Source organism: Mandrillus leucophaeus, unplaced genomic scaffold (genome assembly GCF_000951045.1).
Source record: "Mandrillus leucophaeus isolate KB7577 unplaced genomic scaffold, Mleu.le_1.0 Scaffold13, whole genome shotgun sequence".
NCBI lineage: Eukaryota > Metazoa > Chordata > Mammalia > Primates > Cercopithecidae > Mandrillus > Mandrillus leucophaeus.
The window spans coordinates 1,851,858-1,878,226 of NW_012101254.1; the positions used below are offsets into that span (position 1 = coordinate 1,851,858).

The following is a 26,369-nucleotide window of genomic DNA, read 5'->3' on the forward strand; positions in this document are numbered from 1 at the left end:
TAATAAACATATATAGGCATGTGCCTGTATAGGAGAATAATTTATAAACCTTTGGGTATATACCCAGTAATGGGATTCCTGGGTCAAATGGTGTTTCTGGTTCTAGATCCTTGAGGAATCACCACCCTGTCTTCCACAATGGTTGAACTAATTTACACTCCCACCAACAGTGTAAAAGCGTTTCTATTTCTATTTCTCCACAGCCTTACCGGCATCTGTTGTTTCCTTTTTAATGATCACCATTCTAACTGGTGTGAGATGGCATCTCATTGTGGTTTTGATTTGCATTTCTCTAATGACCCGTGATGATGAGCTTTTTTTCATATGTTTATTGGCCACATAGCTCTTCTTTTGAGAAGTGTCTGTTCTTATCTTTTGCCCACTTTTTGATGGGGTTGTTTGTTTTTCTTGTAAATTTGTTTAAGCTCTTTGTAGATACTAGATATTAGCCTTTTGTCGGGTGGATAGATTGCAAACATTTTCTCCCATTCTGTAGGTTGCCTGTTTACTCTGACCCATCATCTAGGTTGTAAGCCCTGCATACATTAGATATTTGTAGAGAGTGTGTTTTACCACCAGTTCTTACAGCCAACTTGAGTGGTAATTATCAGCCCAATGTACAGGTGAGGGAATTAAGGGACAGAGAGGTGAGTTTTCTTGCTCGGAGTCACCAGGCTGGTAAAAGCAGTGCCAGACTTGGACTCAGGCCTCGTGCGTTGCTTGCGCAGGCTCTGCCCACTCACCCTCAGGCCCTCTCTGTGTCTTCAGGTAACTTCACAAGATGCAGAGCTTCCCACCATTCAACCTGTTAGTTAGCTCTGCTTTTTACCTGCCTTCTCTGAGAACATCTCCCATAATATGAGTTACAGAAAGGGCGCATTTTACTCTCTTAGGCCCTTTTCACCAATACAGAGCCCTGTGGTATTGACAACTGATCTCCCCTGGACAGGGCAAAGGGTGTGGAGGAGATGAAGGCCAGCCTCCTAGTGTGGAGTGGAGGGGGCTGAAAAGTCACATTTGGGAAATGGTTTTTTCCACTGATCCTTGGCTCTTATTGCAGGTCTGGAGTGCAGCTTTGACTTCCCCTGTGAGCTGGAATATTCCCCTCCACTGCATGACCTCAGGAACCAGAGCTGGTCCTGGCGCCGTGTTCCCTCCGAGGAGGCCTCCCAGATGGACTTGCTGGATGGGCCTGAGGCAGAACGTTCTAAGGAGATGCCCAGAGGTAAGGGAGAGACCACTGGTGATGTCGTGGGTGGGTCAGGGCCAGGCTGGAATGCCTGTTTCTGTTTGAATTGATGAGACTTCACCCCTGTTCTGCTCTGTTTCCGTTGAAACCTGCTTTTACTATCTGTGCCTTTCCATGGCTTCTTTGGCCATGCAAGGAAGGGAGGAAGACAAGTCCCATCTCAAGTTCAGCCCAACCCTTTATTCTTTAACAAGTAATAAAAGTAGGGTTTCATAACTCTCCTCCATGCAGATTTCCCTGTAAGACAAAGTGCTGATCGGTATTTGAAATGGGGTTGCCAGATAAAATACAAGATACCTCATTAAATTTGAATTTCAGATGAACAGCAAATGATTTTTTAGTATAAGTGTTTCTCATGCAATAGTTGGAATACACTTAAACTAAAAACTATTCCAATTATACAAAACAATTCAAATGTAATTGAGTGTCCTGCATTTTTATTTTTACTGCCAAATCTGGCAATCCTAATTTGGAAGGTATTGTAGAACTGGCTTAAATGTTTGTTTCAAAGCCATTCATAAATACTTAAGTGACATGTTTGCTTGGTGTGATGCTTTCTGTGGCCCTGAGCTGTTTATGAATGTCCTCTTCTTTATTATCAGGCCTAGGAAAGGTAGGCTCAGAGGAAAGTAGTGGGCAGTTGTTAAATTGTGCTGAGTTTCTTGGAGAGAGATGTGGAGGCAGTAAGCCCTGGTCTAATTTTATGTCTCACCAAGCCAAATCTTAGGGCTCCCAATGTCTTGAACCCAGAAAACTCTACTGACTCAGAATTGAAAGCCTATGTTCCTGGCTTTTAGGAAGAAGTAATAACTGAAATGGCAATGGGCTTATTGGACATTCAGGGTAGTTTTTTCAGTTTGCAAAGCACTCCCACCTACACTATCTCATTGGATTTCAATGAGAGAGGCAGGGCAGAGAAGAAAACTAGTGCTCAGAGAGGGTAAGTGACTTGTCCAACATCACACAACATGTACATGTGAGTCTGGGTCTAAATACCTGCTGTGATGAGTCCTAGACAAGGGTACTGTCCACCACATCATGCTTCTGTCTTTGTAGCAAGACCAGGACCAGAGCGTGCTCTGTGGCCAGGTTCTTGACAGAGATCATCTCAGGCTCATGCTGCTAGGGAGTCTAACAGGTCAGATCTGTTAAGCTGATGAGGGAGATTGAAGGTGGCACAAAAACAACTAATGCTCTCAGGCTTATACCTCAGTCTCTACCTTGTCATCAAAGAACCAAAAGAGACTTTCCTTTCTATACACTTTCCTGGGCTGACTTTTTGTCTTTATAACTCTTTTGGGATTGCTTGACCTTGACTTATATTTTAAGCTGCTTTTATCTGGATTTTGATAGGTATTGTAGTGTGTGTGTGTGTGTGTGTGTGTGTGTGTAGGTGAATGCTCTTAACTAGAAAGTGCATCAGAATTCTTCTGGAGAACTAATGGAAAACACTGCCTAGATCCTATAACCTGAGATTCTGATTCAGTAGATCTGAGATGGAGACTACGTATCTGTGTATTTTACATTTTTACTAGGAAATTTAGCAAAAAGTAGATATAATATGCATGCATAGATTAGAGATTACAACAAAACCAACAACACTTGCATTCTCACTGCCAAAAAGCTGAAGAATCTGAACATTATCAGTCTTTCTGGGGTTTCCTCTATCCCACCTAGATCACAAACTTTTCCTCACCCTCCAAGGTAACCACTCTCCTACATGTTGTGTGAATCACTTATTTGCTCTTTTTCATGGCTATACTACCTATGTATATAGCTCCAAACAACATATTGACTAGGTTTGCATGTTTTCAGCCTTGTATATAAATGGGATTATATTGTCTTTGATCTGTTCACTTTGATAGATGTAGCTGTGATTCATTTGCTTTTGGTACTATATTCATCCTTTGCATAAAAATACACAATTGATCTCTTCTACTGTCATTGAACATTTGAATTATTTCCAGGTTCTTGCTATCGCCATCAACACTATTGTAAACATCTTTGTACATCTCTCTTGGTACACATGTTCCAGATTTTATCTAGAACAGGGACCCCTAACCCCCAGGCTGCAGACTGGTACCTGTCCAAGGCCTGTTAGGAATGGGACGCATAGCTGGAGGTGAGTAGCAAGCGAGCCAGCATTACTGCCTGAGCTCTGCCTCCTGTCAGATCAGCTGCTGCATTAGATTCTTATAGGAATGTGAATCTTATTGTGCACTCTGCACACACACGGACTGTGCATGCAGGGGATCTAGGTTGAGTGCTTCTTATGAGAATCTAATGCCTGATGATCTGAGGTGGAACATTTTCATCCCAAAACCATCTGTGGAAAAAATGTCTTCCAAGAAACTAGTCCTTGGTGCTAAAAAGGTTGGGGACCATTGCTCTAGAGCATGTAACTAAGAGTGGAATTGCTGGGTGAGAGGGTCAGTGCATCTTCCATTTCACTGGTTAATGCCAGTCTATTTTCCAACGTGGTTGCACCAATTTGTACTCCCACTAGTGATATATTGGTATTCCTCCCCATGGCTTTACATCCTCATCAATATCTGCTATTGCCAGACTATATTTTTTTATCTGTCTGGCGAATGAAATACAGTATCCCATTGCAGCTTCAATTTTCATGGAAGTCTGTTTTGTTTTATTTTTCATAAGTTTCTTGGGTGATTCTGAGGCATAGCTGGGCTTGTAATACTGTTGACTTACTCTCATTCAGACTTACTCCCATTCAGCCACCCCAGGACTATCTCCAGAGTCCAACGTTTAACCTCTAGAAACAAGTATTTTTGGTCACTACAGATTTTTTAAAAATTTATATTCCAGGAGTGGAATTTTGATTACAGTTCAGTGAGATCAAGAGAGAGGGACAAGTGGAAATTTTGTTCTTCGTGAATTCCACTGATGGTACGCAGTTACACATTATAACTTTGAAAGTTTGTGCTTTAAAAAAAATTTTAAACAATGCCAATACATTGTGCATTTCACTTGGTGACCTGTTTCTCCTCTTCCACCTGTGATTGCTGACATGAGCACATTATACTGAGTGCTGTGAGAAAACAAAAAAGAAGGGGAAGAGGAGACAAGGAAGAAAATAAATAAATTTTTACTTCTCAGCATTCCTTAGCATGGAAACATATCAATGCCTTTTGTTTTTATGAAGCTGGATCCCAAAGGTCAGTGCACACACTGAATATGAAACTTTCCCATTAGATGAATCAGAATTGGAATATCCATTTGTTTAAAGTAAATGTTGTCAACTTCCATTGCTCTGAAAAGTCATCACTGTTAGCATCAGGTAGTAGTTAGCAATCCTAAGGATGGTGGTATGAACAACCATAGCAAAAGCTGCTGTGGGTACACCAGACTCCTTTACCAAGCTCTTTCATGAACGAGCACATCCAAACATAGCTTAAGAGAGGCTTACCACTGTCAGAAACTTCTAATTTTTCTGGGGTCTAATGGAGGGGTCTGTACTCACACAGCATGGATCAGTCATGGAAACAAGGAGATGAGCCTCCCAGCCCTCCCAGAAACTCCACTGCTTCAGTAATGACACTAAGAGGTGTTTGGAGCTTTCAGGAGTGGGTCATTCATCACTTTTCTAGTCAATTCTTTACACCACTACCTTTCCCTGAAGTAGCATTGTTCCTCATGAAGCAGCCTACTGTAATAAACTCCCTTGACCTTCAGGGAAAGAAGTGAAGGTAAAGGAAGAGAAAGCAACCTGTCCATTCGGCACAATGGCCAAGCAGGGTCCCATATTCCAATCCTAACTCCCAGAGCTTTCGAGTCTCAGTTTCTCGGTCATTTTGGCAGAAAGGGTGCTGGCGGTGATGATGAGAAGCGGGGATGGGTTGCCTTTAGTATGATGTAGTCACTATTTTGTTTTCTAACTCAATATTCATGGGTCAGAGAGTATTTAGATGCTATTGCAATATTTCTTGTCAGGTATAGAAGGGCCAGAAAAAGGCAGCAAGATGATACCAATCAAAGATAATGAACTGTAAGTGTATAAATCCTGAATGATTTTAATTTATGGCCCCTGTAGCTGAGAATAATAAGGAAGATACAATTCAGAGCAGCAAGATAATAAAAAGTGATCATTTTGATGGAACATAATATTATGAATGAATAAAATCTTGAAGAACCATCAGATCGAGGCATTCTGTGACTTTTTAAGAAGTGTCAGGGGCCATGTTGATGTCTAACTGCTTCCGGTGTTTTGGAATGTAGTCAAGGTATTTTTCTTCTCCAGCAAGGCAGGATTTTACTCTGTAGCACGAATCCTGGCTTAAAAATGGAAAACACACTCTCGCCCCATCCACAGAGCCCCGTCCCCAGCGCCTCACTCCCAGGCACACACAGGAAAGATGGAAGCAGACTCCACAGTGAGGAGGCTCCTATTCTTCCTGGATCGGCTCGACTCTCTCCCAGTGCTCCGACTCTCAGGGTTTTGCTTTGATTTGTTTTGTTTTGGTGGAGGGTCTGGATGCAGCACTGCTACTGAGGTTCTTCTATTCATCAAGATGGCTTCGTTTTCAAAAGGTGGTGAAACACCGTCCTGGAGCCCTGGAGTGGCTAAGGATGCTTTCACACATGACTAGGGTGTTGCAACACCAGGATGGGGTCATTCAAACTTTTGATGCACTCCTGTCGTACCCTTGTGTATTCGTTTCCTGTGGCTGTTTTAACACATTCTTACGAACCGGATGGCTTAAACAACAGAAATTCATTCTCTCCTCATTCTAGAAGTCAAGAGTATGAAATCAAGATGTCTGCAGGGTTAGTACCTTCCGGAGGCTGTGAAGGGAAATCCTTTCCATGCCCCACTCCTAGCTTCTGGTGTTGCCAGGAATCCTTGGCATTCCTTAGCTTGTAGATGTCTTACTCCAAACTCTTCCTCTGTCATCACATGGCATGCCTCCTGTGTCTCTGTCTGAAATCTGTGTCTTAATGGGACATATGTTATTAGATTGAAGGTCTACCTTTAAGTCCAGCATGATCTCATTCTGGGATGCTTGATAACATCTGCAAATACTCTATTTTCAAATCAGGTCATCTTTACAGGTACTCTGGGGTTAGGATTTGGACAGATCCCCTGGGAGCCACTCTTCAGCCCACTATGCCTTGGTTTTTCTCCCGCTGTGTCTGGGTTGGCATGTGGATCCCATGCACCTGTGGACTGTGAATTCTCAGACCCTTCAGGAAGTCTGATTAGACAGGTTCAGAGGAGCCCAGATTCATGCCAGCATTTCTCATCCTTTCTTCAATTTCTTCCCCCACCCCAAAAGTTTGCCATATTCTTAAAAAGGTCCCTGAACACTTCTCAAGTGAACTGTATCCCAGGAGTAGCAGGGACCTGAGTCACCTTTTGAGCTGCAGGTGCAGGCTTTGTGGGAAAACCCTCTCAGGATATAGCCTCCTTTGCACCCACAGTCACTGCAGGCTGCAAATAAGTGGCTGAGTTGACTCTGAGTCTCGCCTCTGACTCTTGATCTTTTGAGGCATTGATAGGCTACTGGAATGATAAAGGGCTGCCCAGCATTTCCTCCTTCATCAGTGAAACTCATCGTTAGCCAACCCATTTCTGCCTTCAGGCTTCATTTGCTGATTGGTGGGGACCTCTGATACCTACATGCGAATGGGTTTACCACTCTTCCTGGAGAGCAAGTGCCATAGGTGAGGAAGGGTAGGAGGTGTCCTTACAGACGAGGACAGGCTCTCAGTAAGATGGAGACAGACGACCTTCAGAGCTGGAGAATCACTGATCTTTATCCCGAGAGCGCTGCCGTTGTCCCTGCTCTGCACCACTGCAGAGTGAAATGTGCTAATGCAGGCTTCAAGTCCGGCATTTACGGCCCACAGGGTTCAGTGGTCACCCTGAAGTTCATCTGGTTAATGGGAGTCAATAATTTACACATTTCACTTTGTCTGTAGGAACAGCCTTTAGCAAACCTCTTGTTTTAGAAGAATGTTGAAGTTGGGGAAACAGGAGAGGTAAGAAAACTGAAATAGAAGAAAAATGAATCGGAGTGACTGCTGATCACACACACAGAAATGCAGACACATACTCACAGGACGAACAATGTTCCTTTCTTTTCACTTGTTTCAAACCGGATGATCTAAACTGGGCCTGTCCTTGCCCGGTATTCACAGGCTGCAGCTCCCCAGAGCTCCCTTCCTTTGCTGCTCTGTTCATGGCCAAGTTTATACTTTAAGTCAATGGTCTCCAAACTTTATTTTGTTGTATGCCCCATCGGTAAAATTTTTGAGCATGTACTCCTACCATGTTATATTCATCAATTATATGCACTTTTATGTGCCTAATTGTATAATACTATTTATTAGCAAAGGTTTTTCTTTTCTTTTTTAGATAAAATAAATATAATTAGAGCCACACATCTGTCCTCTATAAATGGAATCAGACTTCCTTGTTTGTTAAGTCATCTCACCCTGGCCCAAAGGTTCCCAATATCTCTGTCCCTTTTCCAGTCCTTTAAGGAGCATTTCTGGGGCAGGGTTCTCCCTGTCCACTCTCTTCCCATTACATGGGCTGTGCTGGCCAGGGACTCCTTCACCAGGAAGGCCTCACACACAGCTCTAGCCCCTGTGTTCCCTCTTAAGTTTCAAAGACCTTTATCCTCTTTTCTTAGAATCTGCATCGTTTGGAGAGGAAAGAAATAACTTCTTGGTTGAGTGCTACTGACAACACTAACTCTCCAAAGTCAAGAGATATCTTTATAGAAATTCATGTTTTCATTTCAACTGACATACCTAAGATACAGGCTGCAACCAATATTTCCTACTGGCTTATCTAAAAAACTATCTTGGTGCTGTTTATGATGGTGAAAACTAGAAATAATTTAAATGCCTAAAATAAGGAATTAATTACATAAAATACAGTATACCTAAAATATTATAACACAATTACAGGTATACTTTGTAAAAATATTGAATAATATGGGGAAGTATTTGGAACCTATTATAAAAAGCAAGTTAAAGAATGTGTGTAGTAGAAGTTGTTTGTAAAAGAAAAAAAACTAAGTACCTAAGGAAAAAGTCCATAAGGAAATATACCAACATAGTAGCAGAAGTTATTTCTAGATAGATTAATTATTAGTGATTTTCATTTTCTTCTGTTGCTTTTGCTATTTTCCAAATTTGAGTTCATTAACATGTATTATTTTTATAATAAGATAAAACATGCTATTATTTTTAATACAAAGGGATCAAAAATTCTCATTCGAGACTGTATTGAGTTATTCTATTGAGTTCTATTCTATTATTCTATTCTATATGTATTCTATTGAGTTATCTTAGACTTTGGGGGAAAAATGTTAACTATTTTGTGCCACAACCACAGTCAAAAAAGCCCATCCAAAAATTCTGGCTAGGATGCAGTAGGCAAGCAGACAGACAAGCAGGTTATTTTCCTGCCTGCCTGCCTAGGGACAGAACATTGGCAGCTGGTATGGGCTCCCAAGTCCAGAGCACCCCATCCCCTACCTCTTTCTGCTTGGCTTATCCTTGAAGGGTAGGAAGAGGGAAATGTGGAAAATAAGTGTGCAGCAGGCTCAGGAATATACCCAGCAGCCAAATCCAGCATCTAAGTAAGAGTACAGAAACACACCCACTTCAGTTCAATTTTTGCCCCTGCAGACTTACCAAGAGGGCTCTGTGTGCTCATGCTTTTCACTTGAGCATGATTTCTCATCACACTAAGGTCACTGGGTAGATGTGTGGCCTTTTATCCCTGCCCGTCTTCTGGAATTCACCAGGAAAGCCCACATTAGTTCTCTGGTTCTGTTTACAGAAGCATGTCACTTATCTCTCAAGCAATATGGTCCCTGGCCCTTAGATCTGGACCCTTGAGCAATCACATCAACAAGTTGTGGTGTGTGATTCTTTCCATCTAATGTGATTCTGATACAACTAGCAGCTGGAGTTTGGGCTCCTGAGAAAGGTTGCCTTAATGAGTGGCATTCTTGCCTCAGGGGTGGAACTTCCAGGGAAGTATTATTCACCTCCCCATCAGGACAGGCCTCTCCTGGGGTGCTGGGATGGATTATAGATGTCCAGTGAACATGGAAACCCTCCTAACTGAACCTCATGGGTCTGCCCACAGGGAGATGGGGAGCTAGGCATGTGGGGCAAGGAAAGAAGGACTGGCTGGGGAAGCAGAGGCCTAGCTCTGGTCCCAGCTCTGCCATTAGGAGCATCACTTTACCTCTCTGGGTCTTGGCTTCCTCATCTGTTAGGTAATAGACTAGATGGTCAATAAGGCCATTTCCTGCTCTAAGACAAGGGTTAGGCATATGCAATACAAATGATGGCCAAATACCTGGCACAAAACCTGTGAGGCACAGAAATCTCTACCAGCCCAGAGAGAGAGAGACCCACCTCTTAAGGTTTGGCCATGGTTTCTGGAATCTAAACAGCCCAATGATTCAGGTCACCCTTTGTACCACAGTGCCAAGATAGGATCATTGCCTCCAGAAACCCTAGTATTTTCTCTGGAGGAGGGAAAGAGGAACTCCTGGCCCATCACAGCAGCTGAACTTGTCAGATTAGATTCCAGAGGTTTGGGAGCCTGAGGAGGGATCATAGCACAGAACTAAAAACTAGTATTGGCAAATTAATGCTTCCTCCAGCCCCCAACAAGATGTCCCAATCTCTAGAACCTGTGAAGATGTTACTTTATAGGGCAAAAGAAACTTTGCAGATGAGAGTGTCTTGGATGATCTGGGTTGACCTAGTGGAATCACAGGGGTCCTTAAAAGGGAAGGAGGAAGGCGGGAGAGTCAGTGTCAGAGAAGGAATGTGAAGAAGGAAGCAAAGATCAGAGAGAGATGGAGATTTAAGGAGGTTACATTGCTGGCTTTGAAAATGGAGGAAGAAGCCATGAGAGGAAGAATAGAGGTGGCCTCTAAGGGCTGGAAAAGAAGAGGACGTGGATTCTACCTGGAAGCTCATCCGGAAGGAACGCAGTTCTACCAACCCATTTTATACTTCTGACCTGCAGAACCAAAAGATAATACAGTTGTGTCATTTTCAGCCTCCTACTTTCTGGTAACTTGTTACTGCAGCAATAGGATACTAACACAGCTGGTCTTGACCAAGTTGGCATGAAAATTGACATCCTCTTGGGGCCAGGGCCAGGGCTTACCTGGGACATGATTCTAGAAGGATCAGGGCTGAGAAGACTTCAAGACAAACTGACTTAGATACATTGAAGGTATCCAGTGAATTCTGGCTGAAAATGCAGTCCTTAAACTGTCTCCTCCACTGTAAACAGAATAAACTTCTCTGTGGACAGAAATGGGACAGAAATACCCAAGAGGACAAGAGCTGAGGCCAGAAATAAGGAGATGCATCCGGGAGTTTGGCTCTTGTAGGGCAAGAAGTACCGAAAGTACCCCCAGGGAGGGTCCCGGAAAAGGCCAGTTGCTAGAAATGTGGTACCTGGGATAAGGCTACTACTTTACCTGTGGAGAGAGCCTGAAAGAGCTGTAACAGCTGCCAAGAGCTTGGTTTCTATGAAGCTCCTGTCTGGGGTGGTTGGAGGAGGTAGTGAAACTACACACACACAGGTTGGGGTGAGCTGCCAACTGGCTCAGAAATAAGCCCTGTTTCCTGTCCCAAATGAAACTGGTAAGAGTTGCAGACTGTAAAGTGCTTCTCCAGCCATAGTCACAATTGATTCCTATAACATAGCAAGATAAGTATTATCAGTATTCCTAATTTATAGATGATAACCTAAGATGAACTGGTAAATTTCAAAGAGAGGAAACTGAGTCTTTCTCATTCATTTCAGTGTTCCAAGAGCCTAGCCTAAGCCTCAGTATAAAATAGGCATTCATTAAATATTTCTTGACCTATAGTTAGAAGCTTGGAGAGATGAAGTAAGAGGTTCAAATCTGCAAAGTCAGTATATTGCAGAATCAGATACTCAATTCCAGTTTTTGAACACCCAGTCTTAACGTTCTAACCTTTACGACAAGCTCTTCTTAAAGCACAATGTTTCCCAGGCCTGTGCCTACAGAAGACTCACCCTCATTAGATAGCTGGCAGTATATTCAGAAGTTCGGGGCATCACCCAGATACCAGTGATACTAGGGTATCCGCTTTGTTCTATGACACAACCAAATTACATCAATTGGGGTGTCTGGAAGTGCAATGTCTTCAGAGGGGTCTTGGGAAGCCCACTGTTACCTGTGTCTTCTTTGCAGATGGCCGGGTTGAGGGGTGCTGCCCAAGGCAGCTGCAGCCTAAAACTTACCATCCATCCCGGCCACACAGAGATGCAATCCATGTGAGGAAGTGGAATTGGTTACTGCACCAGCTAAGCTGTTTATAGCTTCCCTGCCCTTTTAGAAATGGAAGGAGCACTGTGCTGAGAGTTGAGTGCTGGGTTGGCCGTTGGTTGACACGTGACTTCAGACCTCAGTCTCTTAATTGGTGAATTGAGTGGGTGAGACTAGATCATCTATGAAAGAATGTGGAGCTGTCTTTTTGCTTTCCTTACTTCCTTGTGTTAAGAAGCTTTTATTAGTGTTATCTGAGTTTTTTAGCCTCACTGATTTCTATATATCAAATAATATAGATAAGACACATCCTAAAGAAAAATGGGCTCTGCTTAAGAAAAGCCATGAACCACTCTGAATTTATGCTTGAAGAGATTTGAAAGAAAGCCAGGACCTTGCAAAAAAGAATAAAATAAAATTTTCTTGAATGGGGATAACTACAGAATTATTCTACTTAGAGTGGAAAGATAATCTTTATTCATTCAAGATGGAGAAAGACTGGTTCAATGTAAGTTGAAGAGGGATCTGGGGGTCATTTTACCTCTGTGGCTCCCTTTCCTGACTTGTTATAAAAATCAGTCGAAATAATGCACAAGAGACCATTCTGTAAACAGGAAAATGGCATAGTAGAGGAACATGCAGCCCTGCCTGACAGCAGCCATCCAGCCACAGCAGCCTGAAGCAAGCGGTGCTTCTCTGTCTTGGTGTAAGGATCTTGACCCTACAAAACAGGCTTATTGGGCCCAGGCATTCACATATAACATCATATCTGGGGAGGGGGAGTGGGTTAAACTCAGGAATTTTGGACATGACAAAGGATATGCTGAGAATGAGGAGCCCTCACCTGAGGCAGTAATCATGCACATTTACAAATGGAAGTGCAGCAAGCTTGAAAGAATACATACACAGGGCTTCAGATCTCATTGTCCAGCTCTTTCTACTAAGTGATTGGTGAGGACCTTTAACCCGCATGGCAAAGGCTGTGGTCAGGTTATTCTTATCTAATGCATTATGGTCCACTTTGAGTTTTCTCCATCTTGCTTTGGGATCCTTACTACTGATTGCTAGTCATGCTTTTTTTTTTTCTTTCTTGAGACAGAGTCTTACTCTGTCGCCCAGGCTGGAGTGCAGTGATGCCATCTCAGTTCACTGTAACCTCTGCCTCCTGGGTTCAAGCGACTCTCCTGCCTCTGCTTCCCAAGTAGCTGGGACTACAGGTGCATGCCACCACACCCAGCTAATTTTTGTATTTTTAGTGGAGATGGGGTTTCATCATGTTGACCAGGCTGGTCTCAAACTCCTGACCTCAAGTGATCCTCCTGCCTTGGTCTACCAAAGTGCTGGGATTACAGGTGTGAGCCACCATGCCCAGCTTTCATGCTTGATCAAAGTACATGTGTTGAGTTAATACTCCTTTCCTAATTGATTCTTGTGGAAGCTGTTATTATTTGGAAATATGCAAGATGCTGTATTTACTTGTTAATGAAACTAATAGCATACATAGTGTGGCAGCTCCCTGTGTCTCTTTTCTGGAGCACCCTGACCTGTATCTGTGTTATAGTTGGCAACTTCCTTCTTTCTGTTGTGATCAGCATTTAGAGGCTGCACCTAGAGGCAATAAAAGAGGTATTTGAAATATTGTGCTAAGAATGATGAATTATTCTTAGGTAAGGTGCCTACAATGAGAATAGTCTTTCGATTATATATTGCCATGATGCTAAAGTAGATAGACATTAAATTTACTTCTGCAACAACAGCTTAGGATGCCCCTATTTAATCCCCTTATCTCCAACGTTACTTCAGCTAAACAAACATAAAGTATTATTAAAGTATCATTATGTAGGTTAAATAATCTTCCTCTCCTAAGATTTCTTCTTCTTCATTTATTAAGACAATACACTGATACCCAAAGGAATTCATTCTATAGTGGTATGTACTCAGGCAGTGCAGTGTGGGAGAACTCTGTACAGTCACTGCTATCTCTCCCATGTCCAAGCTCCAAACACAGATTATATCCTATTTGGAGCCTTTAACTATAAAATAGGTCAGAGCACTGGGAATATTAAAAAATAGAGTCATCAAAATAATTAATGCTTTCAAAATGAGGATTTGAGAGAAGACAGGAGTCTCAGTGCTTTTGGCTAGGCAGTTCTCTAGAGAGAACCCATAATTGCCCAGCCCTCAAATGAGTGCTTCATTCATTTCTCTCACTTTTGCTTTATGTTACTTTTCCATCTCTCTCCTATCCCCGTGTTCTCTCTTCCCCTTCCCTCGTCAATCTCTTTGCCCTCGAAAGCCTGAAGTATTCTTCCTATCAACAACTCTGGAAATGGAATAGGCAGAACCAGCAAGATTGGCTGACATACAGACCGAATGGGCTGGCCCTACTAATAAAAACAAATTCAGACACCTGTTGGTCTTTTGTGTGATGCATATTTAAGGACAAATTTAAGAAACATTGCTTGCTAGAGAAACAAGCTTAGTTGTCTAAGTTAATAAGAGAGGTGAATTCCAGAAGCCTGTGGGAATGAGGAAAGTATTACATTGAGTAATATTTTTTAAGTAAACTGGATTCACTGGGTTCTGTGCTCCTGAGATCAAAGACAGGATGAAAACTCAGTGTCCTTTGGAAGGAAATCAGGTGTCCAGGTGGAGTGAAATAAAGATAAGGTTGAGGGGGAAAGGGGCAATGTGCATGTCCAATGGGGTTGTAGGTGAAAGTGATCATCTCAGAGGGAAGTGGGATGGGGCTGGGATAGGGCAAGAACTACTCTACTAGTCTGAGGTTCCATTTATGACTGCATATATTCCCAATGGAGATGGGACAGAGTCCGAGGTAGCCACAGCCTTTTAGCCAGTCCCAAGGTTGTGTATATGCAGAGCAGACATGCAAGAACTCAACAGCCTGAACATTAAACTGCGTTCCTCCTCCAAATTTTTAAGACCTGACATACACAAAAAAAGAAAAGAAACGCATTATCTTACGTATACACAGATCTATTGACAGATGACAGAAGTCTTACTGACTTAAGGAGTATAAGAACATCATCTATAAAAACATTTGCCAGTCACTAAGGAACACAGGAACTACCCATAGAAATCCAGGCTTAAAAATCAAAACAGCTGGGTATGGTGGCACATGCCTGTAGTCCCAGCTACTCGAGCGGCTGAGGCAGAAAGAATGCTTAAACCCAGGAGATCTAAGCTGTAGTGTGCTCTGCTGATAAGTGTCTGCACTGAGTTTGGCATCAATATGGTGACCTCCCAGGAGCGGGGGACTACCAGGTTGCCTAAAGAAGGATGAACTGGATAGGTTGTAAACAAAGCAGGTCAAAACTACTTTGCTGATCAGTAGTGAGATCATGCCTATGAATAGCCCCTGCACTCCAGCCTGGGCAACATAGCAAGACCCCATCTCTTTTTTATTAAAAAAGTAAAAATAAAAATACGCACCGGAAAAAGAATTAACAGAGACATCAGCCTCCACACACTGTGGGGAAGACAGACTTCACAGATAGAACCCAGCCAACATACTAAACGAAGAAACAAAACTAACAAAGATAGCAAAATAAAACAGCTATAAGAACAAGAAAAGAACCTGTGGCCATCTTCAGGGGGAAATATCAGAATCCAGGATTGCTGTAATATATTATCCAAAATGTTCAGTTTTAACAAAAATGAGAATATATGCAAAGAAATAATACAATATGACTCATACTTAAGAAAACAAAAAGCTAATAGAAACTTTCTGAATGTCCTTAAATATTGGATTTAGAAAACAAAACCTTAAAAGTAGCTATGGTGAATATATTCAATTAAAAACAAAGAAGTAAAGAACAGCATAACAATGAGCAATAATAACCAAAAAAAATGAGAATTTGACGGGACAGGTAAAAATCTTTTAAAAAGAAACCGAAATGGAAAATCTTGAGTTGGAAAATGCAGTAACTAAAATGGAGAATTCACTAGTCCAGCTCAACAGCAGATTTAAGAAGCAGAAGAAATAAAATGTGAAGACAAGCCAGTATAAATTTTTCAACCTGAAGAACAGAGAGAGAAGTGTTTTAAGAAAAATGTTCAGATCCTGAGAAACCCCTGGGACAACATCAAGTGTTATATGTGTTTAATAGAAGTCCTGTAAGAGAGAAAAGAAAAGGGGGGCAAAATTTTTTTGAAGAAATAATGGCCTAAAACTTGCCAAATTTGGTGAAAGAAAAATCAGTTTACACATCCAAGTGCCTCAGAAAATCCCAACTCGAATAAATACGATGAGATCTACATCTAGACATATAATCATCATATTGTTAAGTGCCACCAAAGATCTTAAAGCAGCAAGAGCAAAATAGCATATTGTGTACAGGGAATATTGAAATGATTAATGGCTGACTTCTTATTTGAAACACTAAAGACTAAAAGACAGTGGAATACATATTCTAACATGTTGAAAGATAAGAAAAATATCAACAAGATTTTGATATCAAGCAAAACTAACCTTTAAAAATAAAGACAAAACAAATAATTCCCAGAAAAACAAAGACAGAGAATTTGTTGCCAGCTGACCTGCTTTACAATAAATACTAAAGGAAGTCTTTCAGGCTGAAATGAATAATACCAGGGGCTAACCTGAATCCATGGGGAGAAATAAAGAGTACCAGAAATGGTAAACTTATGGGTTAATATAAAAGGCTCAAACAACCTTTTTCTTACCCTCTTAACATCTTAAAAGACATAAAATTATATAAATCCGCAATTATAACACTATATTGTTGGGTTGATAAGATGTATATAGGACAATAACAGCACAAAAAATGGAGAAAAAATAAAATTATATTGGAGCAAATTTTCTATATTTTAGTAAAATTAAGTAATATTAATCTGAAGTAGACTGTGATAAACTAAGATGCATGTTGTAATTTTTAGAGCAATCACTAGGAAAATAACTCCAAAATATAAGAAAAAGAAACAGAGAGAAAAGAAAGAAAAAGCAAGGAAAAAATGAAAGAAAAGAAATAAGCAATTTCAAATGGTACACTCAAAAGTATTCAGTGTTGAAAAAACAAGGAAGAAAGATAGGAATAAAAAACACAGGAGATCAGAGACTGTCGGACTACATGAAAAGGAAGATGAAATATATGTTTTCTAGAAGAGGGACACTTTAGACTCAAATACTCAAATAGATTGAAAGTAAAAGGATAGGAAAAGAGATATCATGCAAACAATTAACCAAAAGAAAGCTGGAGTGCTTGTATTAACATCAGATAAAATTAAGACAAAAAATATACTAGAAATACATTTTATAATGATAAAAATGTCAATTCACCAGGAAGAGATAACAATTATAAATGTATGTGCATCAAACAACAGGGTCTCAAAACACATGAAGCAAAACTGTCAGAACTGAAAGGGAAGGCAAGACAATTCAACAATTATAGTTGGAGATTTCAATAACTTCCAATAGTAGAACAACTGGATAAAGAAGGATATAGAAGATTTGAGCGATAATATCAACCAACTCAACCTAACTGACAAATAGACACCTTTCCACCTAATGACTACATAATACAATCCTTTCAAGTATACGGAGAACTTTCTTTAATATAGACCATATGGTAGGCCATAAAGCAAGTCATAAATTTATATGGATTAAAATTATACCAATAAAAATTAGTATTATATAAGTAAAATTAATTAAATTTAAATTTAATTAAAATTAACATTATGCAAGTAAAATTTAAAAAGTATATCCTCCAATCACAATAAAACAAATTAAAAGTTGGCCACTGAAAGAAATCTGAGAAATCCCTGAATATTAGGAAATTAAGTAATGAACTTCTAAATAAACATCAAAGAAAAAATCAATCACATGGGAAATAGAAAATATTTCACCTGAATGAAAATTAATATAAAACATATTAAAACTTATGAGATGAAATTTAAAAGTGCTCAGAGGAAAAAAAGTATAGCTTTGAATGCCTATATTAGAAAAAGAGTAAAGTCTCAAATCTATAACCTAAGTTTGTACTTTAAGAAATTAGAAAAATCAATGAAAACATGCAATGTAAACAAAGCATGCAGAAGAAAGGAAATAAAGATTGAGTAGAAATCCATGAAATAAAAAAGCAATAGTAAGAATCATTGAAACCAAAAATTGGTTATTTGAAAAGAATAACAAAATTGATAAACCTTTTATTAGATTAATCAAGTAAAAGAGAAGACATGTTACTAATTCAGGAATAAATGAGGGCCCATCACTCTTGACCCTAAAGAATTTAAAAGATTGTAAGGGAAACTAAACATCCTTTTGCCAATATATGACAACTTAGATATGACAATATATGACAACTTAGATAAAATGGATAAATTTCTAGAGATACACAAATTACTAGAACCAATTCAGGAAGAAATACTAAAATCTGAATAGACTTATAACAAGTAAATACTTGAATTAGTAATTAAAAATCTACCCCAAAGGAAAAGTCCAGACCCAGATGCCTTCATTGAGGAATTCTACCAAATACTTGAAGATGAAATTATTCCAATTCTTGACATATTCTTTTAGAAATAAGGGAATGAGTACTTCCCAACTCATTCTGTGAGGCCACTCACTATTCCTCTGATCTTAAGTCTAGGAAAACAGATGTGACAAGGAAAGAAAATCCCTGATCAATATACCTCATAAAAGATGGGTGCAAAAATTCTTAACAAAATATTACAAACCATATTTAACAATGTATGAAAAGGATGATACACTATAACCAAGTGGAATTTATTTAGGATTGCAAGGTTGGTTTAGTATCCCAAAAACAATTGATGTAATGCATCATGTTAACAGGATAAAGTACATAGGCCATTTGGCTACCTCAATAAACACAGAAAAGGCAGTTGATAAAATCCAACATCCACTCATGATCAAATTTCTCTGTGTACTAGGAATAGAAGGGAATTTCCTTAACCTAATAAAGAGCACCTGTGAAAAACCCATACCTAACAAACAATATATTTAATAATGAAAGACAAAACTTTTCTCCAAGATTAAGAATAAGGGAAAAATATTTGTTTTCATCACTTGTAGTGACTGAACCTAGCCAATACAAAGGAATGGAAAGGGACGGGAGGGGAGAAGGAATGGGGGAGGGGAGAGGGAAGGAAGGAGAGAAGGAGAAAGGAAGGGAGGAAGGAAGGAGGGAAGGAGGGAGGGGGCCAAAAACATGCAGATATACAGATTGGAAAGGATAAAATAAAGAGGGAGGGAGGGAACCGAAAACATGCAGATATACAGATTGAAAAGGATAAAATAAAATTGCCTTTATTAGCAGATAAGATGATTTTTAGGTAGAAAATCCCAAACAAAGTCACAAAAGAATGAAAACTAATTTAACAAACAAATGAATTTACCAAGGCCACAGATACAAAATCAATATTAAAAAATTAACTGTATTTCTATGTTCTAACAACAATTTCCAAAAGGGAATTAAGAAAGCAATTCCACTGACAAGATCATCAAAAAGAAGAAAATAATTAGAAAACAATTTAACAAAATAAGTGCAAACTGTATATGCTAAAAATTGCAGATTGCTGAAATTAAAGATAATATAACTTTAAAAAGAGACATTCTATTTTTGGAATTTAAAATATCAATAGCTTCAAGATGGCATTTATCCCCACGTTGATCAATAAGCTTAATGTAATTGCTATCAAAATTCCAGCAGGCTTTTTCATTTTGTAACTTAAAATTTATATGGAAAAGACGTGCAACAGACACAATATTTTTTCAAGGAACAAATTTGGAGAACTTCTACTACCTGATTTCAAAACTTACTGCAAAGCCAAAGTAATGAAAACAGTGTGATGTTAAAGAAAGGAGGGGCTTATATATCAATGGAACAGAATTGAGAGTCCAGAAATACATTTTTAATTTATAATCAACAGATTTTTGACAAAGGTGCCTGAGGTAAAAGAAATGGTTCTGGAATAATTGGATATTCATATACCAAAAAAATGAACTTAAACTATGACCTCACACCATACACAAAAATTAACTCAAAATGTAAGAGCCAAAACTATACAAATTTCTACCCAAGAAAATGAAAAGTGGCAGAACATCTTTGTGACCTTGGGTGGGGAAAAACGTTTTTAGGTATGACACTAAAATCACAATGAATAAAAGACATTGATAAATTGTGCTTCATCAAAATTTAAAACTTTTGTGTTCTAAAAGACACCATTAGGAAAATGAAAAGTCAAGCCACAGGACTGGGAGAAAAATTTGTCAATCATAAATTGCATACAAAATTGTATCCATAATATATAAACAACTCTTACAAATCAATAATAAGACTAAAATCTGAATTAAAAAATAAGATTCAGGCCAGGTGTCACAAATCACACCTGTAATCCCAGCAGTTTGGGAGGCCAATGGGGAGGATTGCTTCATGCCACCAGTTCAAGACCAGTCTGGTCAATATAGAGGGACCCCCATCTCTACAAAAAAATTTTAAAAAATAAGATTTATAAAACTTACCTCAAGGGGATTTAATAAGAATTAAACAAAATAATGCACTAAATGTCACATTGGCACAATGTTTGCTACACAGGAAATAATAATAAACAGCAGCAATAGGTATACTCAGAAAGGTATACTCATTATTTTGTAAATAAACAAACTGAGCTGCAAAGAAGGTAAAGAATTGTCTAAAGACATACAGCATGTAAGCAGCAGTATGGACCAGCTATAACTTTCAGTATCTAAGAAAAAAAATTTCACAGGTGATTTTCACACTGGATGAGGGAAAGATGTTCCCCTGGGCCATCCCATCCTTCAAGGTAATGAGGGCTGGGACCTCCCCCTGGTCTCTGTCCCATCAGGTTTTGCTGGTAGGGAAGGCTGGGGGCAAAGGAAAAGGGAGAAGCAGGCTGCCTTTAAGAGGAAACTCTCAGGATCTCACAGTTATCCCTCTTTCTCTCACCTGATTTTCAATAACTATTTAAATGTTATTACAGTTCACTGTCATAATTATGTGGAATGGGGAAAAAAATGAATCTGCTTTAAATGTCCATCAACAGCCAACTGGCCAAATTAATTAGGATTGATCCATAACAAATTTAATTACAAAAGCAATGTATATTTAACAAATTTTTAATAAATATTATATATGCTAACATGGAAAAATATTGATATATTCAAATGAAAATGTAGGTTGTTAAACAGTATGCATATTATAGCCTCATTTTGGTTTATGTGTAATTTAGGTGTAGAAAATGTTCTTGAAGCATGTACACCAAACTATTATTGTCAGTTACTTTTGGAGAGTAGAATTTTGGTTGGGAAACTAGGAGGAGAATACATTTTTGTATCATTAGAATTTTTTACATATTTATTTTTTAATTGAAAACTAAAAAAATAACATTTAAAAATATTTATATCTAAAAATGCTTATTTACTTTCTATTAAGAAAAGGGGACTTCCAGTTTGAAAATGGTGATGTAGAAGCAAGGTGGTTTTAGTCCCCCCACCCTGTAGAAAATCAAAACCAAAGCATTGAGATTTTCACTAGCAACACTTGAAATTCAAACATGAGGATCAGACAGTTCCCAGGACCACAGAGAAGTGAAAATATTCTAAGCAAATGGTAGGAGAATCAGACTTTCGCATCTGTGACACCCCTACCCCACAATCTTCCTGGCAACAAGTTCACAGAAAATCTTTCCTCATTCACAATTTCACACTGGAAAAACTGAAATTGAGGTAGTCAACCAGCTTTTCCACCTTCTTAGGGGCTTCTTGGCAGGAGATCTGTCCTTCCCTTAATGCACAGGAAGCATTGTGGTGGCCTAAAGGGAAAAATATCCCTAAGGATGGGCATAGGCAAAGGTGGAAGGCAGGACTGCCATCTCCAGCCATGAAAACTCTGCTCTGTAACTCAGCCAAAGGAGATGCCAGATCAATGTGGCTATTCAGCAGCATCATGCTTAGAAGGCACATTTCACAGGTTCCTTGGCACAAACCGCTAGCTAGCCTTCCCACACTACTGGGTAGTCCCTTTGGGATCTCCCCAATTGGTGCAGGCAGCACTGTGGCTATTTATTAGCACAGAGGTGAACCTGGGCTTCAGGTGCTACCTAAAACCAAAAAGGAGGCAGCAACATAGAGGTAAAAATTTGCTAAGCAAATATATCCAATAAAAAACAAAACAAACCAGAGAGAGAAAACTAGAATAAATAGCTAATCTTTCAGTGCAAAGGTATAAACATATACCAACAAGAAACAACAGTTAACAGGGAACTGTGACCTCCTAAAAGAACAAAGCAACAATCCAGTGGCTGACCCTAACAAAGTGGCTATTTGTGAGCTCCCTGACCAAGAATTAAAATCGCATTTTAAAGGAAACTTAGTGATCTCCAAGGTAACACAGAAAAGCAAATCAAAAGTTTATCAGAGAAATTTAACAAAAAGATTGAAATAATTTTTAAAAATAAAACAAATCTTAGAACTGAGAAATACATTTGCTGAAGTGAAGAACTCATTAGAGGCGCTCAGCAGAAAAATGGGCCAAACAAAGGAAAAATCAGTGAGCTCAAAGACTGGCTATATGAAAATACACAGTCAAAGAAAAAAGAACAAAAAGAAATGAGGATTGCCTGTAAGATACAGAAAATTATCTCCAAACACCAAATCTAAGAATTATTGGTGTTCAAGAAGGAGCCAAGGAAGAGCAAGGGGTATAAAGCTTATTCGAAGAAATAATAGCAGAAAACTTCCTCAAACTTGAGAAATATACAAGTCCAAGAAGTTCTAAGAACACCAGAATCAACCCAAATAAGACCACACCAAGGTATATAATAACCAAACTCTCAAAGTTCAGAAACAAAGAGAGGATGCTACAGGCATCAATTAAAAAAAAAAGTGAAATAACATATAAAGGCACTCCAATTCATCTGGTAACAGACTTCTCAACAGACTTCTAAGTAGGCCAGGAGGGAGTGGAATGACATTTTCAAAGTGCCCAAAGAAAAAATAAAAAATCTGCCATCCAAGAATACTGTGCTCAGCAAATTATTCTTCAACTGTGAAGGAAAGCTAGTCTTTCCCAGACAAATAAAAGCTGAGAAACTTCATGACAACCACACTCTTCTTAAAGAAATACTAAAGGTAGTTCTTCAATCTGAAAGAAATAAAAAACACTAACATGCAAAAAAAAAAAAAAATTCAAAGTGAAAAACCCACTAGTAAAATTAAGCACACAAATAAACCCTTCATACTCTATTGTAATTATGGCATGCAGTTCACTTATAACTCTAATATGAAGCCCAAAAGACAAATCTGTCAAAAACAATAATAACTACAGCAACCTGTTGAGAGAGAGGTAATATAAAAATTTATAAATTGAGACAACTAAAAGTCAACATGTGGTGGATATGGAGTTAAAGTATAGAATTTTTTTTAGTTTTTTTTTGCCTTTGTTTTTATTTCTTTATTTGTGATCTAAGATAAGCTATCTCTTTAAAATAACTTCTTGTTCTCTATAAGATGTTTTTGTAAGCCTATGGTAATCACAATGTAAAAACCTGTAGTAGAATCACTAAAAATAAAAAGCAACAAATTAAAACATACTACCAGAGAAAATCACTTAACCACAAAGGGAAATGGTAAGAAAGGGAGGATCTTAAAATAGCCAGAAAGCAGAAAATAAAATGACAGTACTAAGTTCTTATTATCAATAAGAACACTAAATGTAAATGGTCTCAATTCTCTAATTAAAAGGCATAGAGTGGCTGAATGGATAAAGAAACAAGATTCAGCTATATGCTGCCTTCAATAACCCCACTTCACCTACAAAAGACACATGTAGACTGAAAGTAAAGGGGTGAAAAAAGATATTCCATGCAACTGGAATCCAAAAAAGGACAGGAGTAGCTATACTTATATCATGTAAAATAGACTACAAATCTAAGATCATAAAAAGAGACAAATAAGTTACTATAGAAAATAAACTGGTCAAATTCGAGAAGAGGATATAATAACTATAAATATCTATGCAGCTAATATCAGAGCTCCCAAGTATATAAAGCAAACACTAATAGATCTAAAGGAAGAGATAGACTACAATCCAGTAATAGTAAGAGACTTTAACACCCCACTTTTAGTAATGGACAGATCATCCAGACAGAAAATCAACAGAGAAATAACAGTGTTAACCTACACACTAGATCGAATATGCCTAACTGATAATTAGGGAACATTTTACCCAACTGTGCTGATATGGTTTGGCTGTGTCCCCACCAAAATCTCATATTGAATTGTAGCTCCCATAATTCCCATGTGTTTTTGGAAGGACCCGGTGGGAGGTAATTGAATCATAGGGGCAGGTCTTTCCTGTGCTGTTCTTGTGATAGTGAATAAGTCTTACATAGTGTGAAGGGGAGTTCCCCTGTACATGCTCTCTCTTGCCTGCCACCATGTAAGATGTGCCTTTGCTCCTCCTTTGCCATCCACCATGATTGTGAGGTCTCCCCAGCCATCTGAAACTTTGAGTCCGTTAAACCTCTTTTTCTTTATAAATTACCCAGTTTGGGGTATATCTTTATTAGCATCGTGAGAACAGACTAATACTTGTGCAGAATAAACATCATTTTAATCAACACATGGAATATTCTCCAGAATAGATCATATGTTAGGCCACAAAAGAAGTCTGAACAAGTTCAAGGAATTAGAAATCGTATCAAGTATCTTTGCTGCCCACAATTGAATAAAATGTAAATTAATAAGAGTAACCCTGGAAAATACACAGACACAGAAATTAAACAACATGCTCCTGAACAACTAATGTGTCAATGAAGAAAATAAGAAGGAAATTTTAAATTTTTTGAAACACATTAAAATGGAAATACAATATACCAAGACCTATGGGATATGACCAAACGGTTCTAACAGGGAGTTTATAGCAATAAATACCTATGTTTTAAAAGTAAAAAGACCTCAACTAGCCTAATGAACCCCAAGGAAAAGCAAGAATAAATCAAACCCCAAAAGTGAAAGAAATAATAAACACCAGAGCAGAAATAAATGAAACTGAAACTAAAAAATATACAGAAGATTAGCAAAACAAAAAGGTGTTTATTTTAAAAAGATAAGCAAAATTGACATTTAGCTAGACTAAGAAAAAAAGAAAACTCAAATAATAAAATCAGAAATGAAAAGGGGTACATAACAACTGATATCTCAGAAATACAAAGAATTTTTAGAGACTATTATGAACAACTATATGCCAGCAAACTGGAAAATTTGAAAGAAATGGATACATTCTTGGACACATACAATCTACCAAGATGGAAACATGCAGAAATAAAAAGCTTCAACAAACCAATAATGAGTAATGAGATTGAAGCCATAACAAAAACTCTCCTTTCAAAGAAAAGCCCAGGACCTGATGATTTCCCTGCTGTCATGTAACAAACATTTAGAGAAGAATTAATACCAGTTTTACTCAAACTCTTCAAAAAAATTGAAGAGGAGGGAATACTTCCACATTTATTCTACGAGGTTAGCATTACCCCGATAGCAGAACCAGATAAGGATGCAAGAAAAGAGAACTACAGGCAAATATCCCTCGATGAACATATATGCAAAAATTCTTAACAAAATATAGGCAAATCTAATTCAACAACACATTGAAAAGATTATTCACCATGACCAAGTGGGATTTATCCCAGGGATACAAGGATGGTTCAACATACACAAATCAACAACATATCTGACACCTAGAAAAACCTGAGGACTCCACCAAAAAAGCATTTGATAAAATTTAGTGTCTCTTTATGACAAAAATCCTCATCAAAGTGGAGATAGAAGAAACATACCTCAAAATAACAAATGCCATACATGAGAAACCCACAGCTAACATTGTACTGAATAGGGAAAAATTAAAGCCTTTCCTCTAAGGAGTGGAACAAGGTTAAGGATGCCCAGTTTCACCAGTTTTATTTAGCATAACACTGGAGGTCCTGGCCAGAGTAATTTATTCACAGAAAAAAATAAAGGGCACCAAAACTCGAATCAGTATAGCCACTATGGAGAACAGTATGAAGTTTCCTCAAAAAACTGAAAATAGAACTACTACACAATCCAGCAATTCAACTACTGGGTGTATATCCAAAACAAAGGAAATGAATATATTTAAAAGACATCTGCACTCTCATGTTCATTGCAACACTATTCACAATAGTCAAAACATGGTATCAACCTAAGTGCCCATCAATGGATAAAGAAAATGTGTTACTTATACACAATGGAATACTATTCAGTCATAAGAAAGAATAAAATCCTGCCATTTGCAGCAACATGAATGGAACTGAAGATCATTATGTTGACTGAAATAAGCCAGACACAAAAAGACAACTATTGCATGTTCTCATTTCTATGTGGGAGCTTAAAAAGTGAATCTCATGAAGATAGAGAGTAGACTGGTGGTTACCAGAGGCTGGGAAAGCTAGGAGAAGGGGGTGAAAGGGAAGAATATATACACATAAAAAGCTACATTACATATATAGTTATTACCACTTAACTGTATACTTAAAATAGTAAAGATGGTACATTTTATATGTATGTTTTACCTTAAAATTTTTTTTTTAAAAAAGTTACTTGCTTAAAGTCACATGGCTAGTTAATGGCATGCTCAAGACTGGAGCTCAGATCTGCGTCTTCAGCACACCATCCTCTTTCAGAATAGTCCTGGATGAGAAATTAGGAAGTTCTTCTGGAGCATAAGGTCATACATGAATCATTGATTCAATTATCAAAAGAGGTCTCGGAATCT

General features: G+C 38.5%; 1 protein-coding gene across 1 annotated transcript in view; it reads left to right on the forward strand.

Annotated features, from left to right (window-relative positions):
* ALK (anaplastic lymphoma receptor tyrosine kinase) overlaps positions 1-26,369 on the forward strand; it is a 793,694-nt gene that overhangs the window by 241,540 nt on the left and 525,785 nt on the right. The window contains exon 3 of the mRNA XM_011972566.1: positions 1,061-1,225. Within this exon, the coding sequence (XP_011827956.1) occupies positions 1,061-1,225 (165 nt within the window). The remainder of the gene's footprint in view (positions 1-1,060; positions 1,226-26,369) is intronic.